Source organism: Delphinapterus leucas, chromosome 19 (genome assembly GCF_059928025.1).
Source record: "Delphinapterus leucas isolate spDelLeu-1000000601 "Yukka" chromosome 19, BTC_Dleu_Yukka2, whole genome shotgun sequence".
NCBI lineage: Eukaryota > Metazoa > Chordata > Mammalia > Artiodactyla > Monodontidae > Delphinapterus > Delphinapterus leucas.
Window position 1 is genome coordinate 54,010,172 of NC_143147.1, and position 22,898 is coordinate 54,033,069.

Below are 22,898 nucleotides of genomic sequence, written 5' to 3' on the forward strand. Positions count from 1 at the left end.
GGGAGGGGAGGGTTTTGGGCCACAGAGATGGAACACAGTGAGTCCTGGACAGGACTCTCCAAAGCTGTGATCTGTCCACCCTGCTGCTGTTTTTACCATTGCTACCATGGAGCCGGTCGCCCTGGCCCTGAAGACTGGTCCAGCCCAGCCCCCACAGAGACAGGGCTGCCCCCGCCCTTAGCCTCCCGGGAGAGCTGGCGATTCTGCGGAGGGGCAGGGGGCAGTGGAGGTAAACGTCTGGCTGGGAATGAATGGGGCTGGTGGCTGACAGCACGGCCGTCAGATCCGGAGCTCCTCATCCAGGGACAGCGTGCCTCTGCCCTGCTAATGACAGAGCTGTCACTCACAGGACACCATGGAATCATGCAGGACTAGACATGGCTGTCTCTCCCCTGACAGGGTGACACATGTCACGGGGGCCTGGGGAGCTCGAGGGGAGAGTTGGGATACCCTCCCCCCAATCGGGTCACACAGAAATGTCCTTACACACCTCAGTGCCTTTGCACAGGCCGTTCGCTCTGCCAAGCCTGCCCTCCCCTCCCTTGGGCCTTCTCCATCCGATGGTGACTCACGTGTCCTTCAAGACTCGGTTCCCGGGTCACTTCCTCTGGGAAGCCTTCTTCAGTGCCCCAGGATGGAAGGAATCCCTACCTTCTCTGCGCTGCTCTGGCGTCCACAGTGGTCATGGTGAGTGATGGTTATTTGTTTAGGTGTTTGTTCCCCTGCCACACACAGTGAGTTCTTAAGAATAAGGGCCAAGTCTCAGGTTTCTCTGTATCCCAGGGCCGAGCACATAGTTGGCACTCCACAAGTGTGTGCTGAGGAGTGGATTGTTATTGCTGCCACCATCCACCCCGCACAGTCTCGACACTGAGCAGGATCCAATCCCTGCCTGATGCCTGGCCTAGAGCCGCAGAACCGCTTTAGTGAGGGGTTGGGGTTTGGAAGGCCAGCTGGATAGAAGGATCTAGAACAAGGGGATCTTTTCCTATTGAGGACCAAATTTAAGCTCTTTTTTCCTAATGAACTAGGAGAGACCCGTTTGGAATTGTCTCCAAATGTACACGATGGATTTGAGCTCAGAGCTAGCTAAGCCTCTTATTCTCATCTGAGGTGACCTACAAAACGTGAACTGCACCCACCAAAGGTGGAAATGAGACAGGATCTCCCAGGCAGAAACCCAGGGAGAGTCCTCCCACAGACTACAGAGGGAAAAAACAAAAAGCAGCTTTATTTCAACTTTGTAATCAAAAACATAAAGTGTTCCGTATGTTTGATCTTAAGATGGAGAAGAGAGAACAGAAAATGACAACAAATGAAGGAAGCAATTAGGAAAAAAATTCCTCCCATTCTTTGTGATGGTCAGTTAAGGAAGAAAGACAAGGAGGAAGAGAGAACAGGAAGGGGAGAGGAAGGAGGGCAGTGTGCAGAAAAAATGACGTGAAAGAAGAGAGAGGCCTGAGAGAGAGGGTCTTCGAGAAAGCCAGAAGAGATGAACATAGAAACACGCATCCCCACAGACACACAGACACAGACTCACATACACACCCCCACAGACACAGACTCATACACACAGACACACATGCACACAAATAGACACACAGACACACACATAGACACACAGACACATACACACAAACACACACACGTTTGATCTCATCCAAGACTTGCTTTCTGAAATTAGTTTTGTTTGTGGTTTTTACCATTGGAGGGGGCAATTCTGGACGTATTCCTCTGTTGTTTTCTGGCCTCTAGAATGAAAAGTTGCTGATGAGAAGTCTGATGCCATTCTTAGTATTGATCTCTTTGTTTTACAATCTGATATTCTCCCCCCCCTCTGGAAACTTAATATCTTCTTTTATCTTCATACACATCACCGTGAAAGAAGTCTGGGCCTCCATTTATTCATGTGTTGGATGCTCAATGGACTTTCAAAATCTGGAAATGCAGGTCCTTCAGTCCTGGGAAATTTTTTAGTGTTATTTCTTTGATAATACATTCCCTTCCATTTTCTCTATTCTCTTTCTTTTGTTGGGCCTCCCAGGTAGATCTTCTGCTTTCCCTATTTTTTCTCTCTCTTATTTTCCATACTTTTATTTTTTTCCACTTTCAAAGATTTTCTTGCCTTTATCTTCCAAACCCTTCTATTGACTATTTTATTTCTGCTATCATATTTTCAATATCCAAGGGTTTGCTCCTTTTTTTTTCCTGATTATTCTCTTTTATACAACAGTATTTTGAGGGTTCAATTTACATACCATAAAATTCATCCATTTTAAGTGTATGATTCAATGATTTTTAGTAAATTTACAGAAATGTGCAACCATCACCACAATCCAATTTGGATTATTCCTTCTCGTATAGTCTTTTGTTCTAGTTTCATGGGTGAAATATGTCCTTTTATCTCTCTGAAGATATTCATGACCACTTCTTTTTTTTTTTTTTTTTTTTTTTTTTTTTTTGCGGTACGCGGGCCTCTCACTGCTGTGGCCTCTCCCGTTGCGGAGCACAGGCTCCGGACGCGCAGGCTCAGCGGCCATGGCTCACGGGCCCAGCCACTCCGCGGCATGTGGGATCTTCCTGGACCGGGGCACGAACCCGTGTCCCCTGCATTGGCAGGCGGACTCTCAACCACTGCGCCACCAGGGAAGCCCGTGACCACTTCTTTTATGTTTTCTTTCCTCCAAGTTCCTCTCTTTGGTTGGTAATCAGCTGCTTTCAGTTCCTGTCCTTCATATTGCTGATGTTTCTCAAGTTCTTGGTTATCCTTTGCAGTCCACTAATATTTAAGAGTAAAGTATTAAGAAGCATCTGGACATTCTCTGCACGGGTGTCATTTGTCAGTTGATGAGCTTCACCATAGGAGCTCTATAGAGGCCATTTCTTTGGGGTTCCCCAAATGTCAGTAGCAGGTCTTTTTTAGGGGCCATTCAATTTCTCCAAAGAAGAATCCAGCAACTGCCTCTCTGGGGTGGGGGTGGATGAATGGGGTGGTGTCGTGCAGATCAGTTGCCAATATCCTTGGAGCTGTGTGGCCCTGGGGGTACAACCATTTGTAGGTAGGGTTTCATTTAGTCCTCCTATTTTCCCTCTGGTGCCTCTCTCCTCTACTGTTCCTGTTCTTTTTTTTTTTTTAAGAGGTATTTAATTTTTTAAAATTAATTAATTAATTAATTTATTTTTGGCTGTGTTGGGTCTTTGTTGCTGCGTGCAGGCTTTCTCTAGCTGCAGCGAGCGGGGGCTACTCTTCATTGAGGTGCACGGGCTTCCCACTGCGGTGGCTTCTCTTGTTGCTGAGCACGGGCTCTAGGCATGTGGGCTTCAGTAGCTGCAGCACGTGGGCTCAGTAGTTGTGGCTCACGGGCTCTAGAACTCAGGCTCAGTAGTTGTGGTGCGCAGGCTTAGTTGCTCCGCAGCATGTGGGAATCTTCCCGGACCAGGGATCAAACCCGTGTCCCCTGAATTGGCAGGTGGATTCTTAACCACTGTGCCACCAGGGAAGTCCCGATTTGAGCTTTAGACTCTCAGTTTCTCCACTGAATAAACCCCCTGCTGGGGTATAGAAAGGTGATCACCTAGCTGTACCAAATGGGTGTGGGGACCTTGGGCATCTTTCTACTGATCCCCCAGTTTCCAGTTGGGCTGAACTCGTCCAGTTTCCATTTCTACAACTCATCCTTGTCTTTTGCGGTCCCCGGTCGGTACCTGCAATCCCTTTGTCTTGCCAAGATTCCACAGCTTGAACTGGCTCCATTCTCATTAGCATCCCCCCTGTGTAGGCACATGGTATTCAGATTTCTCAGCTCTGATAATTCCTCCACCTGCTTTCCATCTTCCAAAAATCTGTTGACATCTTTTGTCTTCTGCTAGTTTTTTTTTCTCTTATTCTTTTCATTCCTGTGGGCTTATACCTTTTTTATACCTTGACGCACATTTTAGTGGACTTTCAGAAAGAAACAATGATAAATCCATGTGCTTGATTTGCCAGGTTTAACCTGTGGGATTAAAGATTTTTCATGCTATATTGTGTTTTTGCAGCTATAGACATAAGAAAAAACAAGAGGAGGTCTCCTGTATTCTATACCAAATATGTTACAGAGTCTCTTCTTATCAGAGCGATCTTTCTAATCTGGGTCACTGGTTCTTAAAAAAGATGTGGGAATCTGAGGGAAATCCTGAAAAAGGAGCCTTAGATGATCAAAGGGATGGACTTTGGATCCAGGGGAATGTTTGAAGGTGTTGGTGATGTTTAACTGGGAGAGGAGGCTCAGGGATGGTTTAGTGATGCATTTGAATTCATTTTCCTTAAAGTGATTTCTGTCGTGATGCATCCCCCGCTCTCCTACTTTGTGTTCGTGTGAACTTCTAAGTTGCCATGGAAGAGGCAACCTAAACTTGAGAGAGTGGGGGCTGTGGGGAGAGACCAAGACTGTATTAATCAGGATAGGTTAGGCTACGCTGCGGTAATAATTCAATGCTGGAATTTCAGTGTCTTAACACAGTAAAAGTTCATTCCTCCGTAATTTCTCCATCTCGTCCCTGCTTGGTAGCTCCCTCCAAGAGGTGGCTCAGGGACCCGGGCTACATCCATCTCACAGCTGTATCGTCTGGAATACACATTTTTCCCAAGGTTCTGCAGAAGGGGAGAAAGAACTGGAAGTTCATGCAAGATGTTTTTAAGGGCTGAGACTGGAAGGGGTGTATATCACTTTTACCCATAACCATTGGCCAGAACTCTGTCATATGGCCCCACGTTACCTGTAAGGAAGGATGGGAAAGGAGGTCTTCCTGTGTGCTCTGGAGGAGGACGCAGTGTGGTAAGGACGTTGCATTGTCTTTGCCATCTGTCTACTAGGTTTTCTGAGGGAGATGCCAATATTCTTAGGGGAAGGGGAAGTATGGTCTCTGTATCCACAAAGCCTGAAAGGAGGAAATGATGTTCAATTAAAGTAGGAGGCAGCAGTCAGACTTAAAGAGAACTTTCTTGATTTTAAGGGAATCAAACATTAGAAAGGCAATTGGGAGGTGACATCTACCCTTGCAGATTCCTGAGAAAAGAGGTCCTGGGAGTTGATGGATCTACCTGCTTGCGGGATGAACCAGATAATCTTTTGGAATTCCACCTAATGCTGGGATTCTACTTTCAAATATGCAGGTCTCAGAGTTTGTAAAGCTGGAGCACAAGGACCAGGGGTGGATCCAGGTTTTGTGAAGCCTGAAGTTTTATACCACTTTGGGTGCAAGTAGAGGGCCTCGAGCATAAACTCCTCTGGCCAGGAGAGGCCCATTGTTCACTGGAACCAACCGATTCCAACACACCCGCCCCCAACAGACTTGCTCTTCCAGATTCTAGATCACCCTCATGATTTTTTCCCAGCTCTTTAACTCAGCAAAAAGTTGTTGAATGCATACCGTGTACAAGGCACTGGGCTGGGCCCTTCAGTATCTGCCTCTGTCACAGGGCTGAGTTGGGCATCAGCCCAGGGGGTGTCGGTCCTGATCTGAGAGGCTCCTGGGTCTGTGCAGGCAGCATCAGGGCAAAGGAGGAGGGGGAGGACGGGCACAGAAAGCCAGAAGGGAGAGCAGGGCCACGTGTGACCTGGGGACAAGGGCATTCATCTGTGGACGTCAAGGCCCTGTGCTTGGAGGAGAAATCCATGCTGCTCTCTGTCTTGCTTCTAAAAGGAAATGTTCCTGCAGAAGCCTGCTGTGGATTGGGAGGCTCGGCTGTTTCCTGCGGCCCCCCTGTCAGACACATCACTCCTCCCCAGGGGCTGGAGTAGAGTGTCACCGCAAAGAGTCAGCAGTCTGCGCTCAGACACTTGGTCTGGAGCCCAGCTGTCAGCCCTGTCCCCACTGCTGTCCCCAGCACTGTCTGGGCCTTTTTGAGCTGATCAAACTGCGGTGTCTGGGAAACTCCAGAGCAATGCTAAGTCCTGTATACAACCTCCAAGTGTTTTCTTTTCTCTTAGAATTTTTAACCAACAGAGTCACAAGCCAGCAGTGGTTTCTGAGGCCCCCTCTCTAGTCAGAAGACCAGGCCACTGATTTGCTGGACAACTTGACAGACACTTTCATCTCCCTGGGCCTCTTTTTCCTCACCTGTAAAATTGAGAAAATAACCCCCGTGAAAGGTGATTTTGGTCATGGTGACCAATGTCACTGTGGGTCTGGGGGACAGGAGGGGACATTGACATCTCATAGTTTATCCTTTGGTCCAGCCGCACAGGTGCTAGCCAGGGGTCCCAATCAGTTAGGTAGAATGGAGGTAGTTGGGCAGGTAGGGTTCTTGGAAGCCCCAAATTTGCTTTATGGTTTGTGACGTTCTCACATGGTTTGCACTGGGCCGTGGCCTGGCAAGGTTGGACGGAAGGAATAAAAACAATCAACTTCCTTAAAGTGACTTGCTTGGAAATTTTTACATGGAGACACACTGTACTGAACAGACCCGAAAATGCATTTTTAAAGCCTTCCTGATGAAGCAAATGCAAAACAACTCACGTTAGATATACCTCCATGGAAGAGGACTCTTAGGGAAGGAAGAGAGGTTTTCTCAGCCAGAGAAGGTGGGCCGAGGAAGAGGCGGGGGAGATGTCAGGGTGGCCAGAGAAGGCGTGGGGAGGCTGATTTGGGGTCTCCTCCAGGGTTCACTATGACACCGATTTCTACCCAGAAGCCTCAGAGCCCTGCCCTCTGCTGTTTACACTAGTTCTTCCCAGACTTCTTGGGTGGACGTCTAATTTGGGGTCTAAATGACTTTGGGGCTTCATTGATGGACTTTGGGAGATGCCAAACCATCGATATATGCAAATTTCCTGTACGTGAAAAAGTTTCACGTGGCTGGGCTTCGAATTTTTTCTGCAAAGAGGGGCCTGACTTTTCTCCCGATTCTTCCACGGGTCAGGACCCAGGACAGAAACCCTCACTCTAGACCAGTGGTCCCCAACCTTTTTGGCACCAGGGACCGGTTTCGTGGAAGATAATTTTTACACAGACTGGGGAGGGGTGGGAGAATGGTTCAGGCAGTAATACGAGCCATGGGGAGCGGCAGATGAAGCTTCGCTTGCCGTCCGTTCACGTGCTGCCGCATGGCCCGGTTCCTAACAGGCTGCGGTACCAGTACTGGGGGTTGGGGACCCTTGCTCTAGACCATGCTGGGGGCCAGAGAAAGCGGGCAGCTGGGTCACTGGGAGGGTGGGAAATATAGGCCACTCCCAACTTTAGAGGGAGATGGGGTACCCAAAGGAAGATGGAAACTTGAACCTCAGAACGCATTTTCCTCTAAGAGGCCTGCCCCTGTGGCAGTGACGCTCCCTGGCAAGTAGCAAGAGCCTCCAATGTATGGACCCATTCAGAGCCCCTGACTGGGACCCAGTGTGAGCCTGGGACTGTATTGGGTGTGGAGCACGGGAGGAAGATTAGACATGGTTCTTGTCTGCCTGTGTGGGACTCTCAAGTCTAGGGGCCTAGGTGCCCAGAGAAATGACAATGCGATGTGGAAGGTAAAGAAAGGTCAGGCCACACCGAGGGAGGAAAGGTTAGCTCAGTCTGGAAGCTGGAAGGCCACCTAGAAGTGGGAGCACCATGGGCCTTAGGGCCAAAAAGACGGGTGTGAGACCAGGCTATGTGACCTCTGAGAACCTCAGTTTCATTTTCAGTGGGATGTAATGAGAACTATTTAGAGTTGTTGAGAGAGTCAGATGAAGTCGTGGTCATGCAGCACCTCCCTGGATCGGACCTTAGAGTGGGATTTGGCTTTTGGAAAGACCTAGGAGCAGCAAGGGCAGCATGGGTAGAGGCATGGCTCAGGAGGGTACATTGCACTGACTCAGCAATGCGTCCCACTTGGAGAGACTGCTCCCTTTTGATGGTCCTGCCCACTGTGGATTCAGTGACTCAGCAATTCTTGATTCGATGATGCAGCAATTCAAACATTTGTGCATACTGGTGATTAAGCAAGAGGACTGTTTATAAGATAGGGCTACCGGCAATAATAATAATTGTCGGTTACAATGAATGAGAGCTTCCTACGTGCCAGGCCCCGCATGGTGTCTGTGGATTAACTCACGATCATTTGATCATGTGAAGGGAAGAGATTGGGACAACCCCCTCACCAGAGGCCTCCTGTCACCTTCGGTTCCAGTTCATTCCTGCCCCGCCCCCATTCTCACCCAAGCCTCCCCACCCCTGCCCCGCATAAGCCATGATCCTCTTCTGAAAGTCCTAGGTCAGAGCCAGGAGGGACTCTGGAGATGTGCCTCATATTATAGAGCAGGAAACTAAAGCCCTTGAAAGGAAGGGATGTGTTTTCTAGACCACAGAAAGAAGCCTCAGAGCCTAGCAGGTGCTGGATGGATCTAGGCAGGGGGTGGGGGTTAGCTTGAATTTAAAGCCCACATGATCTGGGGTGGAGGTCTTCTGGGTAAGGTCAGACCGGTGATACGCTGGGTGTCCACGTGTTCCCCAGATTCACATCCGGGCCACTCTCCTTCCGAGCAGCCATTGTCTTCAGTGACCCAGGCCACCTGGTTTCCCCTCAGGTCAAGCAGCTGAGGTGGGAGGCCCAGGCCTGTCCAGGGCTCCATCTCAGGCCTTGTGGACACAGGAGACATGGTCTGGGTGCCGTGGACATGGTGAAGTGTGAGGTGATGGGAGCTGCTCACTGCAACACTGTGTGAGGGACCAAACTCTCACCCACCTTGTGTCCAGCCTCAGTTCTTTTTGGGATATACCTAGGAGTGGAATTGCTAGGTCAAATGGTAACTCTGGGTTTACCTTTTGAGAAACTACTAAGCTGTTTTCCACAGAGGGTGCACCGTCTTACATTCTCACCAGCAAAGTACAAGGGTTCCAGTTTCTTCACATCCTGGCCAAATTTTGTGATTTTTAAAACAAGATTCTTTTTCCTTTCTAACAGCGGCCCCTGCAGGGTCACCCCCAGCACGTTTTGTTCTCCTTAGGGCCTGATCTCAAATGGCCCCATTCTCACTCCCGAGTCTCCTCAGCCCAAGTGTCGCTGCAGTAACTCAGGAACAAGGCGCTAAGGCAGCAGTTCTCAAATTTTGCACAAGATCCCCTGGAGGGCTGTTAAAACACAGGCTGCTGGGCCGCACCCCTACAGTTTCTGATTCAGTAGGTCTGGGCTGCGGCCCTGGAAAATGCATTTCTAACAAATTCCCAACTGGTGCTGGCGCTACTGCCAGGGGACCGATCTGAGAACTAGGCTTCAAGGTAGTACTTTGTACATTTTGTCCTAGGAGGTCCCTGCTTTGTTCTTTCCCTTCCTCATTTATATAACAGTAGCACCCCCATACCTCAATTATACTTTAAACTCCCCCTCCCCCAGATCTTGTGAGGCTGGGGGTGGGGAGGGGAGGGGACAGGAGGACAGTGATTCTTCCTCTTCTCAGTTCTCAGACCCTCAGCCCAGCCGCGCTGCTCCATCTAGAAAGCGAGTGTCCCCTGGCTGACAGCATCACAAACATTGAGGTCCCAGTGTAGCCTTGGATCAGCTTCAATTGGCTTTCCACTTTGGATCTATTCTTGGTGAGAGACTGATATCTCATTTAGTGTGTTAAATGGCTGTTGGGAGTTGAGTGTGATGAAGATTGCCCTGGGAATACTCCCCCGGGGCCTGGTGTGAGGGAAAAAGACCAAAAGCCTGGCCTCTCTTCTGGGGTGAAGGGCCTCTCATCTGGGCTCCCCTCCCCCCAACTCTAGCATGGAGACCTTGACCAACTGTTGGCTCCTGGATTTGGCAAACAGATTCCGGCATCTCAGCTCCAGCCTGGCTGCCCACTTTGCACGACAAATCACTTCCTTTATTTGGGCCTCTGTTTCCCCATTGGTAAAACGAAAGACTCGACTACAGCAATGGTTTTCAAAGCGTGTCCCACAGAACCCAGGGTTCTGCTGAGGGTCAAGGTATGTGTCAAATCCTTCACCTCTGCTTAATTAGAGTGGCCTCACTTGCCTTTATGTCTTCGGGTTCTATATAAACATCTTGATCTCCAGTGGCCTCGGCCTGCAGCATCTTGAAGCAGGATTTCGGTTCCCTGGCCAGAGATTGAAGTCAGGCTGCAGCAGCAAGGGCGCTGAATCCTAGCCACCAGATCACCAGGGACCAGTGGCCAGTGACGACACCCTGACCTGTCGGCTTTGTAGAAATGAATTCCCACAAAGAGACAGAAAGTAGTGAAACAAGTAAAGTGTTTATTAGAAGGAAAATGGGTACGTGTGAATAGACACACAGGGGCGACTCAGAGAGAGAGTTGCACCCTCGTGGTAGTTTGAATCACTTATATGGGGCATTTCTTCTGGGTTTCCTTTGGCCAATCATCTTGCTTTGCCTGGTTCTGAGTCCATATTTGGTTTATCTCAGGATCCTCCCCTGTGTACATGAGCATCTCTCAGCCAAGATGGATTCTAACGAAGAGGCCTATGGGTAGGTTGACAACACTTACTATGGGGGAGGTTGACGTCCCCTCCCTTTTTGACCTCCAAGGAGCCTTTCTGCTCATGTGTAGTCGGGGATCCTTGACTTTGAGAATGAGAAATACGTGGTCTCTTATCCGGGCAGGGCTCAGCTCCTCTCTCACTCTTGCTATTATCTTCATCTTGGAGTATCTGTCCACAGGGGACACTCCAGCTGCTCAGCTTGGGGCCCATCTATTTCCTGCCTCAATCTCATTTGGAAGACCAAATTTCTGCTGCTGAAAAGTAGTTTGAAAATCACCGGCTTAGATGATCTTGAAGATTCTCCCCATTCTGGTTTTATCTTCTATATTCTGTAGTTCTTTGGCCTCTGTATCTTTTTTCAAGTCCAACCTGTGTGTGACTCCACCTTGAGATTTTTCCTTGAGCTTCTGAAATTCGGTGCTCAGGAAGTGTGTTTCTTCCAGGACAGATGTGGGGGGCAGGCCTGGCAGGTTGGCCTCTGTTCCAGTTGACTGATCTGTTTAGGGGGGCGTCTCCAGGCCAGGTGGGAGGGGCTGGGGTGCGGAAGGAGGTTTGAGTGGACACCAAGAGCCTGTCAGTGTGTGTGTGTGTGTGTGTGTGTGTGTGTGTGTGTGCGCGTGTCTGTGTTTTCTACTAAGAAGAAGCCATTTGCAAAGGAGTAGGAGCCCATTTCACAGCCCCTGTGACAGGCCTGTGTGAAACCAGCAGACTCCCAGGCCCAGGGATGGTGAGAGGGTGAGAGTGAAGGTCGAGGGGGAGCCATCCATGAGGGTGTTTTCTGGATATCAAACTGACCTCCCGCGAGTGAAGTTGGTACAGGGCAGCCAGTAAGCATGATTAAAGAGCTGTCATCAGGACAGAAAAAGGCATCCGTGGAATACTTCTTTGAGAGCCAGAAAGGCGGTAGGAAGATGGTAAACTTCACTGAATTGAAGGAGCTGAGGCCATTTCTCCTGGAGAAGAGTAGGCAGGGGGTCGGGGCAGTCAGGGGGAGCTATCTATTACCAGGCTCAGGTACATAAGGTTGAGTATCCTTATTCCTGGGAATGTGATGCACAGTCTTCTGGATTGCCCGTGAGAGAGAGGTAGGGCTAAATCATTTTACAGACCCTGAAGCTGCAACTGAAGGCTTCTCAGGCTGGAATATATTATGCGTGGGAGCACCTCCTGTGATTCGCCATAAATTGTGGCACCATGGCCACTCTGGAGACACTGAAAATATTCAAAGGGAAGAAGGAGGAAGGGAGTTGGATGACAGGAATGTGTGTATGAAGGGAGTGCCCAGGCAAGGGAGAAACAGGCAGCTGTGGTGAGAATAACGCTCCCAGCCAGGACCCAGGTTCTAGCCCTGCCCTGGCATTCCTTAACTGCGGAAATTTGGTCAAAGGCCCTTACCACGTAGAAGAAAGGGCTTTGCAGCCAGATAGAGCTGGATTTGAATCTTAGCTCTACCAATTCTCAGCTGGATGACCTCGGGCAACTTATTTGAACTCCCAAGTCTCAGTTTCATTATCTGTAAAGTGGGAAATAATAATACCTGTGGATGTCACTGTGTTTGTTGCCCATCCAAAACCTAATCTCTCCTTTTTCCTTAGATTTTGTTTAGATGGAACATGCTCTGGGAAGGAGGGTCCCTCCTGAAATTTCAGTGGATAAAGTACAATTGGTCTACTCCAAGCATGGTCATGTCATTTTCTTTTTGTTATTGATTAGTTTCAGGGTGGGCATGTGACCCAGTTTTAGGCAATGAGATATAAAGGGGAGGCTACTGGGGGACTTCTGGGGAGGATTTTTCTTCATCACATGCCAAGAAGTCCTGCTCCCATTTTCCTGCCATGAATGAGATTGGGTGCTGATGTGATGCTTGGAGCTGTGGCAGCCATCCTGCAACCATAAAGTAATAAGCCTGAGAAAGGAAAGCTAACACAGCAAGGATGGTGGGGCAGAAAGATAGGAGGCTGGGTTGTTTTTTATTGTTTTTTTTAAACTTTTTATTTTATACTGAAGTATAGCCAGCTAACAATGTTGTGATAGTTCCAGGTGCACAGCAAAGGGACTCAGCCATACACATACATGTATCCATTCTCCCCCAAACTCCCCTCTCATCCAGGCTGCCACATAACATTGAGCAGAGTTCCCTGTGCTACACAGTAGGTCCTTGTTGGTTATCCATGGAGACTTTGTTGATGACTTTGTTGAGATGTTGCATCAACCCTGGGATCTCTCCAGACTTCTTTTCTGATCTGGTGAAGAAGCTTTATTCCATAAGACATTAGCAGACACACTGTAATCTACAGCCGCAGCATTCCTTCCAGTAACACAGCGATCTCGGGTTCGTTGTGAGAATCGAATGAGATCATAATATATGGGAAAATTCCAAGCCCAGGACTTGGCTCAGAGTAGGTGTTCAATGTGTGCTGGTTTCCTCCCTCTTCTGTATTTTCATGTCTTAATTTTAGATTTTATTTTTCTACTCTACCAGCCTCACAGGATTGTGATAAGAAACAAATGAGATAATTGTTTTTTATTGCCACAATAATGCTGTAGTAAAAGATAACCACAAAACCTCAGCGGCACACGACAATAAACATTTCTTTAGCTCGCAAGTTTGTGCCTTCGTGATGTAGGCTGGCTTCCTCACAGGGCTGGTGGTTGGCTGGCTGTTGCTGAGGTGATGGGGCAGCTGGACCACGTACCTCTCTTTCTCCACAGGGCAGCCCAGCTATAGCAGAGGAGCAGGAGGGGAAGTGGAAACTTGCAGCACTTTCTCAAGCCTCTGCTTCGTTCCTGTTGGCTAACATCCCACTGGCCAAAGCAAGCAGGAGCCTATTTGAATAACAAAGGGAGGGAGGAAAAATTGGGCTAGTTTTTGTCTTTGTTTTTGTGTTTTTTGCAATTAGTCTACAACAATAATATATATGAAAGGACTTTGCAAGTTGTAAGGGGCTCTGCAAAAGATAGTGGTGATGAGGATGATGACTTAGACAATGGCCAAAAAAAGGAGGAATGTTACATGAAATGTCCAGAATAGGGAAATCAATAGAGACAAAAAATAGGTTAGTGGTTACCTAGGGCTGGGGGAGGGGGTGGGGAGTTTTGGGGGTTGATGGCTAAAGGGTGCAGGGTTTCTTCTGGGGGGTCATGAAAATGTTCTTAAAAAAATTTTTTTTTTTTTTGGCCATGTGGCTTGTGGGATTTCAGTTCCCTGACCAGGGACTGAACCCAGGCCACAGCAGTGAAAGCACCAAATCCACCAGGGAACTCCCCGAAAATGTTCTAAAATTGATTGTGTTGATGGGTACACAACTTTCTAAATACACTAAAGGCCATTGAATTATACAGTTTAAATGGGTGCATTGTATGGCATGTGAATTATAGCTCAATAAAGCTGTTTCAAAAAAGGAAGAAAAAAAGGAGGGATGGGGCTTCCCTGGTGGCGCTGTGGTTGAGAGTCCGCCTGCCGATGCAGGGGACACGGGTTCGTGCCCCGGTCCGGGAGGATCCCACGTGCCGCGGAGCGGCTGGGCCCGTGAGCCACGGCTGCTGAACCTGCGCGTCCGGAGCCTGTGCTCCGCAACGGGAGAGGCCACAACAGTGAGAGGCCCGCGTACCGCCAAAAAAAAAAAAAAAAAAGGAGGGATGATCCTGTATTAAGGATAGGTGCTGTGACTGACTAGGTGGTGGCAATATCTCCCATTTCCTATAAAGCTGCCAGGGCACCACGATGGGAGACCATTGAAAAACCAACTTGTTAAGGTTTTCTCCACCTCCCTTGGAAATTATCTCTGACTTTATAATGGATTCTGTGCAGAAAATAAGATTCTGTTTGCAGCAATTCACTGCATGGCCAACTTTAGGACAGCAAGCCCTCTAAGCCTGGAGAGGGACCCGGGGTCTCAGGCATGTGGAATGTGGAGGCTCTTTACAGGTACCACATGAGGTGTGGGAACATTAGCCCCAGGCCTGTGGAGGGAGGAAAAAGTCTTCTACACTCTTAGGGTCCCTGGCTGGGTCTGAAAACAAAACTGACAAAGACAGAACAGGAGAAAAGCATAAAAATTTATTTAACCTAAGGTTTACATGATTCCAGCACCTTCATAAGGAAATGAAGACCCAAAGAAACGTTAAGCCTGGGTGTTTTCGTGCTAGGTTTGCTGAAGAGTGGACAGTCATGTTGAAATATGATAGGTCAGAGAGTATGAACAAGTGTAGTAAACTGGGGGAGACTTAGCAAGGCCCATTCGTCCAGATTCTTCTCGGCGTCCCTCTGTCTTGGAGATAAGGATGCTCCTTTCCTCTGGGTATAGGGAGGGCACCTCTCATGGGAGGATCTTAGGACCTGATTCAGGGGAGAAAGACGGGGGAAGGTCAGAGATACTTTCCTCTTCTGATGTTTTTCTCAAACTCTTTCAGCTTGAAATATTTGATATGCCAAGGTGCCGTATTTTGGAGCAGAGTGTCCAGAACCCATCACCTGCCACCCCAGCTGGAAGGAGCATTAAGGACTTCTGTTCTGTTGCGTGTTTGCAGAGGTAGGGTGTGTGGAAAGGGGACAGGCTAGAGCATGAGGACCTACAGGGAAAGATGAAAGCCATTGAGTTATGAGTTGAAGAAGGCAAGCTCAAAGGGTGACTTAACACCATCTTCAGGAAACAAGTGGGCCATGTCCAAAGGCGACTCTGCTGACTCTTTGAACTTGAGTCCTGACCCTGCGACAGGCTCTGTGCTTTGTCTGGAGATCCACAGCTGGCTGCCCTGGGCGGGAGGGGACAGCATCCCAGCAAGTGCATGGGTACCTGGTTCAGGCTGACGTGAGCTTCCCCTTTTCTCTAGAACATCTCCCTCCACCCTCTTTGGCTGCCCAGCTCCTACCTGCCCTTCAGGACTTAAGGAAGACATCTCCTTCTCCAGAAAGCCTCCCCTGATGCTCTGGGTGCCCCTTTGAGCATCCATGGCACCCTCTAGCTGAATGCTTATCAGGCTGAATTGAATTGTTTTCATGTTGGACTGTAAGCTCCCTGCCCTAATAATCCCAGAGCCCTTACATCTGGCATAATGCCTGGTCGGAGAAGGAGGAAAGGGAGGAAGGAAGGGAGAAAGAGGGAGAGAGGGAAGGAAGGGCTCCACTGAACTCCGGTGAGGGGCTGATTAATCTGGCACGTGGTGCCCATTTCTGAGGCAGGCAATGACCATCTGATCAACCACTGGCATTGCCTTGGTCCCCACGGCCCCAGCACTATGGTTTGCAGACATCTTGGACCTGCTGGGATAACCCAGGGAAACTGGGAGCTGTGGCCAAGTCTGGACCCAGGGCCTATTGCACTGGTTATATTAGCACAGAATAATGACATATGTCATGGGTTGGGTTCTGCAGAAGCAGAGGCTGGGACAGAGTTTACTGGGGATCAACCATAGAGGGAAGGGGAAGCAGCAGGGCCAGGCAGAGGGAGAATTGGGACTGTGAGGCCCGACAAAGTTTCAGCCAACCCGGGGTGGGGTGGGGCTCTGAAGCAAGCAGTCAGCGTGCCCTGCACCCCAAAACATGATGGAGCCCCTTCTTGCTCAGCTACCGGATGAGGGCTGCCCTGGGAGGGGCTTGACCTGGGGCAAAGCCGCTCTCTGTAGCTGAAGCTGTGTGCTTACCCGGCACACCCCGCCTCCCAGCCCCCTGAAGCTGGGCAGCCACCCCTTCCTCGAAGGGGTTTCTGGGTGGCAAGTCTCCGTGTCTCCCACAGTAAGAGAGTCACCAAAGCTACAATTCATCGAGCCCTTCTGCCAAGCTGTACAATTATCATCCTTTACAGGTGAGGAAAGTGAGGCTCAGAGAGGTAAAGTAACTTGCCTGAGGTCACACAGCCAGGCCAGAAAGTGGGGGAGCTGGACAACCAGACAGGCTGATTTCAGAAAGTTCACTTTTAGCCACTGATCTTAATTGCTGAGATGAAGGGGCATAGTTATACAGGGACAAAATGGATACTTTTTCACAGTGAGTTCTTAAAATAGAAGAACTCTTAAGGGTATATACACGGGTGGGGTGTTGTTCACAGGAGAGCCCTTCACCTGTTTACCTCACTGCATGCTTCTCACTGTCCCCAGCGGGAGTGGAAAAAACTGTTGGTGCCCTTCCCCCATCGCTATCATCAGCTGATCCCGCTGAGGGAGGGACAGCCTTCGGGTAAGGCCCCCTTTCAAAGCCGCACGCTGCCCACTGAGCTGGGGCTCGGGCAGCACATTCAGTGAAGAAAAAGCCTGCAGTGCAGCTCCGAAGATGTGGAGGGGCCGAGGGAAGTTGCCTTGCAGTTCCGAAGATGTGGAGGGGCCGAGGGAAATTGCCTTGCTGAGAGAATTGCTCACATTTTCACACTTTTGCAGAGAGGGCGGCTCAAGGCGAGGGGGGCTGGGGGCTGGAGGGAGGCGGACCTGGGGCCAAAGCACCTTTCTTTGTCCTGGGTCTCACTGGGGGGTTGAGGCAGTCTTGCCTGAGAACCACTGCCCCAATCCAACGGCATCATCTTCCATTGCAGGAAGCCAGAGCCCAGGGAGAATAAGCACGTTGTCCACGTTGACACCGTCAGTCTGAGTTGGAGGACTCATCCAAGGTGGCAAAGTAGCATCAGGATCCAGTTTTTTGACTCTAGTCAGCCCTCTGTCCGTGACCCGAGGAGACTCTCAGGGCTGGAAAGAGGGCATCTGCTGTCTGTCTGTAACTGCTATGATTTAGATGGCCTGTCTATGAACTGGGTTGAAGGTGTGATGTAGGGGACACCCTGAGGTGTCTCTGGAGAAGCGGAGTTTCAAGCTTACCCAGTTTGGGAGGCAGCACAGGCGGCAGTTGTAAATGCGGGCTTTAGCGGGAAACAGAACTCCACTGACTAGCTGTGTGACTTTGAGCAAGTTACTTTACCTCTCTGAGACACACTTTCTCCATTTATAGGATGGGGACAAAAATACCTTCCTTGTGAGACTGTTGTAGGACTAGAAGAGATTATGCATGTAAATGTTTAGCGTTATTCCTGGCACAGAACTAGTGCTAAACAACAGGCACTATTACAGTATTATCTCCTCTTGGTATTAGATGCACTTCTGAGCCGTTCATAGCGTCATGTGGGGTATTCTTAGCAAAGCGAGAGGCAGGAACCCAATAGGAAGATAGAGGGCATTTCAGGCACGGGGAATGGTTGAGGAAAGGCCCCAAGGTGGGAGTGACTGAGCTGTGATGAGATCTGGCTCTGAGGGGCCATTCAGATACCACCAGCCCTGCCCACCTCCAGAATTTGCCTCCCAGAACCTCTCCCCCATCCCAGTTCCTGAGCTCTGTTCAGCTGTGGGTGGAGTTCTCGCTGCCTTCTGTTACTTTGGGGAAATGGCCTCTGTGTGAGGGCAGGCGTGCCGTTTACATTGGTAGCACCCTAGGTGCCTAGGCCCCTGCGTGGCACACAGTAGGTACAGCCAGTCTGGCTGAAAAGAAAGTGACTTCTGATAAACATCAAAGAGAGACAGGGCAGGGAGGGCCGTGGCGAGAAGGCTAGAGAGCTCGCATCCGACGCTGTGGGAAACAGGAAGCCGTGGTTGGCCAAGCTGAGACTTGTAAACAGGAGCCTTCCAGGGGCTCCTGGGGACCCTGTACTTCTCTGCCCCTAAGGCCAGCTGCTCTGGGCGGAAACGTGCCTTGGCCCAGGCTGGGCTGGGAACGCTCCCTGCCCATCATGGTCACACCCTTCCGCGTGTGTTTGATGCAGCAGCTCCTACCCCAGAGCTTGCAATCCATCCCCTCGCTCACTGCCAAGGCTGGGCCCAGGGTGTCTGAGCCCAAAGCAGCCACCCTGCCTGATAGTGCTGGGCAGCCTGCCCACGGCCCAGGGAGGCGGGGAGGAGAAGGAGGGGACCGGCTAGGGAGAGGCAAGGGCTCCCCTGTGTCCTCACAGGCAGGTCTCAGCAGTGGGAGAGCTAGGGGGTCTGGAGGGGGAGCAGCTACGGGTGATTCGGGGTCCACCCAAGCCAAAGCGGTTATAGCTGCATTCAGAATCCCGATGTCACCCTGTGCATCTGTAATAACAGCATAATAGTGTTGACAAAGTGCTTTCCCATGACTTGCTCATTTAGGCTTCTCAAGCCGTGTCTTAGCCTCTCTACTTGCTTTCTCGGGGCTCGGAGATGTTTTGCCAGGTGGGCCACCGGGGGAAAAGTGTTGGCTTTTCACCTTTTGCTTATGATCCCTAATCTACCCGTGCCTGACCTACCCCATCCAAATAAAGGGGCACAAGGACCCCTGCTGCGGCTCTCCCATGCTCCTCCTGGGATCAGGGTGTCATGGGGCTGGTACAGGGAGCACACTGTGATTTTCCTCCAAGGCCATAGACCCAGTCTGGGGGTGCCACTCGTTCTCTGAGCTCCCAGGTTTGTCCTCCCCCAGGGACCCCTCCCCAGGCTAGTGTCTGCCCCACCTCCAGCCCCCTCAGGGCAGAGAGGCTTCAGAATCCATCTGGAGACAGAGAGCATGGGGTAGATGTGCTGTTTTTAGTTCCATGGGAGAAGTCACAACTGGGGTGGTAATTTCTCTGCGGTTTCTCCCCTCCACAAGACATCTGTTGGCATGCTTTGAGGAGACTCTCATCAGAGCCGGCAGGGCCTGTACTTGGAGCCAGCCTCACAGGTGTGACTGAGCCTCACAGCCCCTTCCGCCTCTCCGAGGCACTTGGCTTTGCTCTGAATCAGGGGAGCCCTTTCGGGGCCTGTGGTCTTTCCCTCCCTCTCCGGCTGATTCCCGCGCAGCCTTCAGGCCTCTCTGCCCTGAATGGCACCTGCCTATGTCTTGGTCACAATCTTGTTTCACGCTCTGAGCCAGGTGGTCTCCTCGATACAACCCCTGAACCCCGCTCAGTCACCTCTCTGACCCTGCGCCAGGCCCTGTGCTTTGTCTGGAGATCCACAGCTGGCTGCCCTGGGCGGGAGGGGAGGCTCCGAGACTGACACGGGATGCTTGGGCTCACAGGGGGCCTCAGAGCTCATAGAGGGAAACCCTCACTTCTCGTGGGGAGTGATTGCCAGGGCTGGAATCCCAGACTCGTCAAATAGAGAGACTGGGCTTCCCTGGTGGCGCAGTGGTTGAGAGTCCGCCTGCCGATGCAGGAGACACGGGTTCGTGCCCCGGTCTGGGAAGATCCCCCATGCTGCAGAGCGGCTGGGCCCGTGAGCCATGGCCGCTGAGCCTGTGCGTCCAGAGCCTGTGCTCCGCGACGGGAAAGGCCACAACAGTGAGAGGCCCGTGTACCACAAAAAAAAAAAAAAAAAATAGAGAGACTGTGATATTTGGGGAAAAAATGATTTTAGATTTTGTAATGAAAAATGTTACTATACTTACCTGATGACAGGACATGCCTCCTACACAGCGAGACACTTGGTAGGAAGAATGGTAATTTAAAATAGGCAGCTTCCAGGTGCATATACTTAATAATACGCTGCTCCCCACCCCTGAGCCATATCCGGGGCTACCAAGCTGGTCTTTGTTCTTGCCCTGGGCACCAAGGGTTCCGGTGGTTGAGGGTGCACCAGAGAGCGGGTGCTGCTTGAGCTGAGTCCTGAAGGGGGCCAGACCTGGCCAGGGAATGCGGGATTGGGGGTGGGGGATTCCGGGTGGGGGATGGAGGTGCGAAGGCTCACACCGTATTCAGAAGGTAAACATGGTTTGGCTGGGCAAAGGCTTAAAGGAGAGAGGGCAAGAGATGGTCCTCAAACGGTAGGTGGGGCCAAATCCTGAGGGCCTTGAATGCCATGCTAAGGAGGTCACAGCATCCCACCTTCAGACCTTTGCTCATCCTGAACTATGAGTCCCCCAGGAGGAGGGCTGGGAATGGGGTGAGATGGGCAAGGTACCCAGGGAGCAAACTTTCAGGAGGCTCTCATTCTCAGAGTCATGAGAGGGCAGGGCTGGCCCCTGTGAGTAAGTAACTCCTTATTTTGCCCACTCGCTGCCTACTTGCCTCACCCTAAACCTGGCCTGCTCAGGAGACAGGTCACATCCTGTAAACCTTTGTATCCCAAGGACCTAAAACAGTGCCCGACCATAGTAGGTCAATAAGTGCTCACTGAATGGATGAATGAACTTTTTTTTTTTCTCTGTCTGGATTGTGTTTGCCTTCCTCATGGCCAAAGTGTCATTTCTTTCATGGCTTACTTCTTCCCTGCAGCCCCTCCAGAGAGCCCTTCCCTGAGTCCTCAGCTCTTATGTTGAATACACGTCTCGTCTCCCAGCCAGATGGTGTTGTTTTGCCTTGGACAAAGACGTAGACACAGTAGGCTCTCACGCTAGGGGCATCACCAGCCTCTGAACCTTTCCTGGGTAGGCTCAGTAGTTCTAGAATATCCTGGCCCCTTGGATGGGAAGGACCAGCTGCAGCTGCTGCTGAGATCTGAGGCCTCTCTTCTTCCCCTCTCCTTCTCTACTCTTCATAGGGCCAGACTCAGAGAAGGTTCTGGAGGCAGTGGCTCCAAACTGCCCCTCCACTGTATTACCCTCTTATCCAGCCTGCTTCCTTTGCTCAGCCCCCTTGGACCACTCCCAGCTGGCTGCTACTCATGCAGTTATGAAGGCGCCAGAGGTCTTCTGATATACCCACCCCTCCCTGCCTTTCTGACTGATGGCACTCCTCGCCAGGCTAAGAAAGGACGTTCTTGGGCTGTTGAACATTCCTGGACTATTGAATCTGGGGGATGATTAATGATGCTACTTGGGAAAGGTTGAGACAGTCACCTTTCTGTCCAGTGGGGGGGTCTGTTTCAATCAGGGAGTTACTCTTGCTGCCCAAAGAAGCCGATCATCAGTCCCCTCCCACGATTACTTACTGCTGAAGGGAGAACAGGCATGTGACATCGACTGGGCACCAAGAAGGGGGCCACCGCTTTGGCATCCTTCAGGAGCTGGCATCCTGTAGGTTGTATCTCAGAAGGCACCAACCTCTCAGGAACGTTGTAACTAGAGGATCTGTTGCACAGGTGAACTTTGAGCAGCTGCGGACAGAGGACGAGACCATCTGCAAATAGCAACAAAGGGCTGGAGACAATGCCAAAGCCCAAATTTCCTGTATGGTGAAAACAGCTTGGGGGTCCCGGAGGAGTTCCAAGGTCTGCAAAACAAAGAACAAATTCTACTTCAATCAAGGAAAGAACTGGAGTATCCTCTGCCAATCCTGACCATAATGGGTACCTACAAGCTGCTCTGGTTGTTAATCATGCTTGAGCTGGGAGGCAGTGTAGAGTCCTGGTGACGAGCTCTGCCAGTTTTCTAGCTGTGCACCCTCAGGCAAGTTGCTTAACCTTGCTGGAACATAGTTCCCTCATCTGTAAAATGGAGACAATAATTGTACCTACCACAGAAAGTTGTGATGATTAAATAAGCCCTTCGAAGAGGGCCTGGCCCATAGCAGGTGCTGTGTGCAGATAGCAGTCTGTGGTTTGTCTCTTCATTTTCATAATAGTATCTATTACGAAAATAATAATAGATAGAAATAATAATAATTGAATGGTAGAAGTTTTAAAAAAAATTTATATAGCTCAACTCATCACTTTTTTCTATTATGCTTGGTCTTTTTTTTGTGCCTTGGACCCAAAATTTGAACCCAGATCTGTGGGCATCAACGTCCTCCTTCCTATTACATTTAGTGTAGTGTTTCCTCAAAATCTATCCTCAGGGCTTCCCTGGTGGCGCAGTGGTTGAGAGTCCGCCTGCCGATGCAGGGGACGCAGGTTCGTGCCCCGGTCCGGGAAGATCCCACATGCCGCGGAGCGGCTGGGCCCGTGACCCATGGCCGCTGAGCCTGCGCGTCTGGAGCCTGTGCTCCGCAACGGGAGAGGCCGCAACAGTGAGAGGCCCGCGTACCACAAAAAAAAAAAAAAAAAAATCTATCCTCAGACCAGTGCTATGCTGGTACCACCAGAATCACCCCGGGAGTGTGTTAAAACTAAAGAGTCCTGGGTCCTCACCCCAGGGAATCTGCCTCGTTGGACCAGGGTAGACCTGGAAATCTGTATATTTAACAACTCCCCAAGTGACTAGGTGAGCAGCCAGGTGTGGAATGGACTTTACTCAGGGCCCCAGGCATCCCTGAGTATTCCTGTCTGGCTACTTCTTGGCTTCTAGCTGGCTCCTGCAAAGCGCTGCTGACAGCGGTGCTTCTTGGTCTGTTTCTTACTGTATCCCCGCTTCTTTCTTCCTCCTCAGTTCCTTGGCACCGTATCCAACAATCAGCATATGATCAAAGCATGCTTTTGAACTAACCAACCTACTCTCCACCAGTAGTGGGGAAAGGCAACCCCACTCCATGACTGGCACTAAGTGGGACCAAGTAGAAATTGTGTAATTACTGACCTTGGTATGAAGTGTTCCCATGCAGCCCCCTCCGGAGCTATGGGTGGCCGCTTAAGCCAGTTTCCTCAACCTCTAG

General features: G+C 50.4%; 1 protein-coding gene across 3 annotated transcripts in view; it reads left to right on the top strand.

The window, feature by feature from the left end:
• LOC111182578 (ADP-ribosylation factor 2) overlaps nt 1–22,898 on the top strand; it is a 75,274-nt gene that overhangs the window by 34,172 nt on the left and 18,204 nt on the right. The window contains exon 5 of one of the 3 annotated variants that reach the window (XM_089901368.1): nt 14,872–14,990. The exons of the other annotated variants lie outside the window; for them this stretch is intronic. Coding sequence (XP_089757494.1) covers nt 14,872–14,990 — 119 coding nt within the window. The remainder of the gene's footprint in view (nt 1–14,871; nt 14,991–22,898) is intronic. 3 annotated transcript variants of the gene reach the window in all.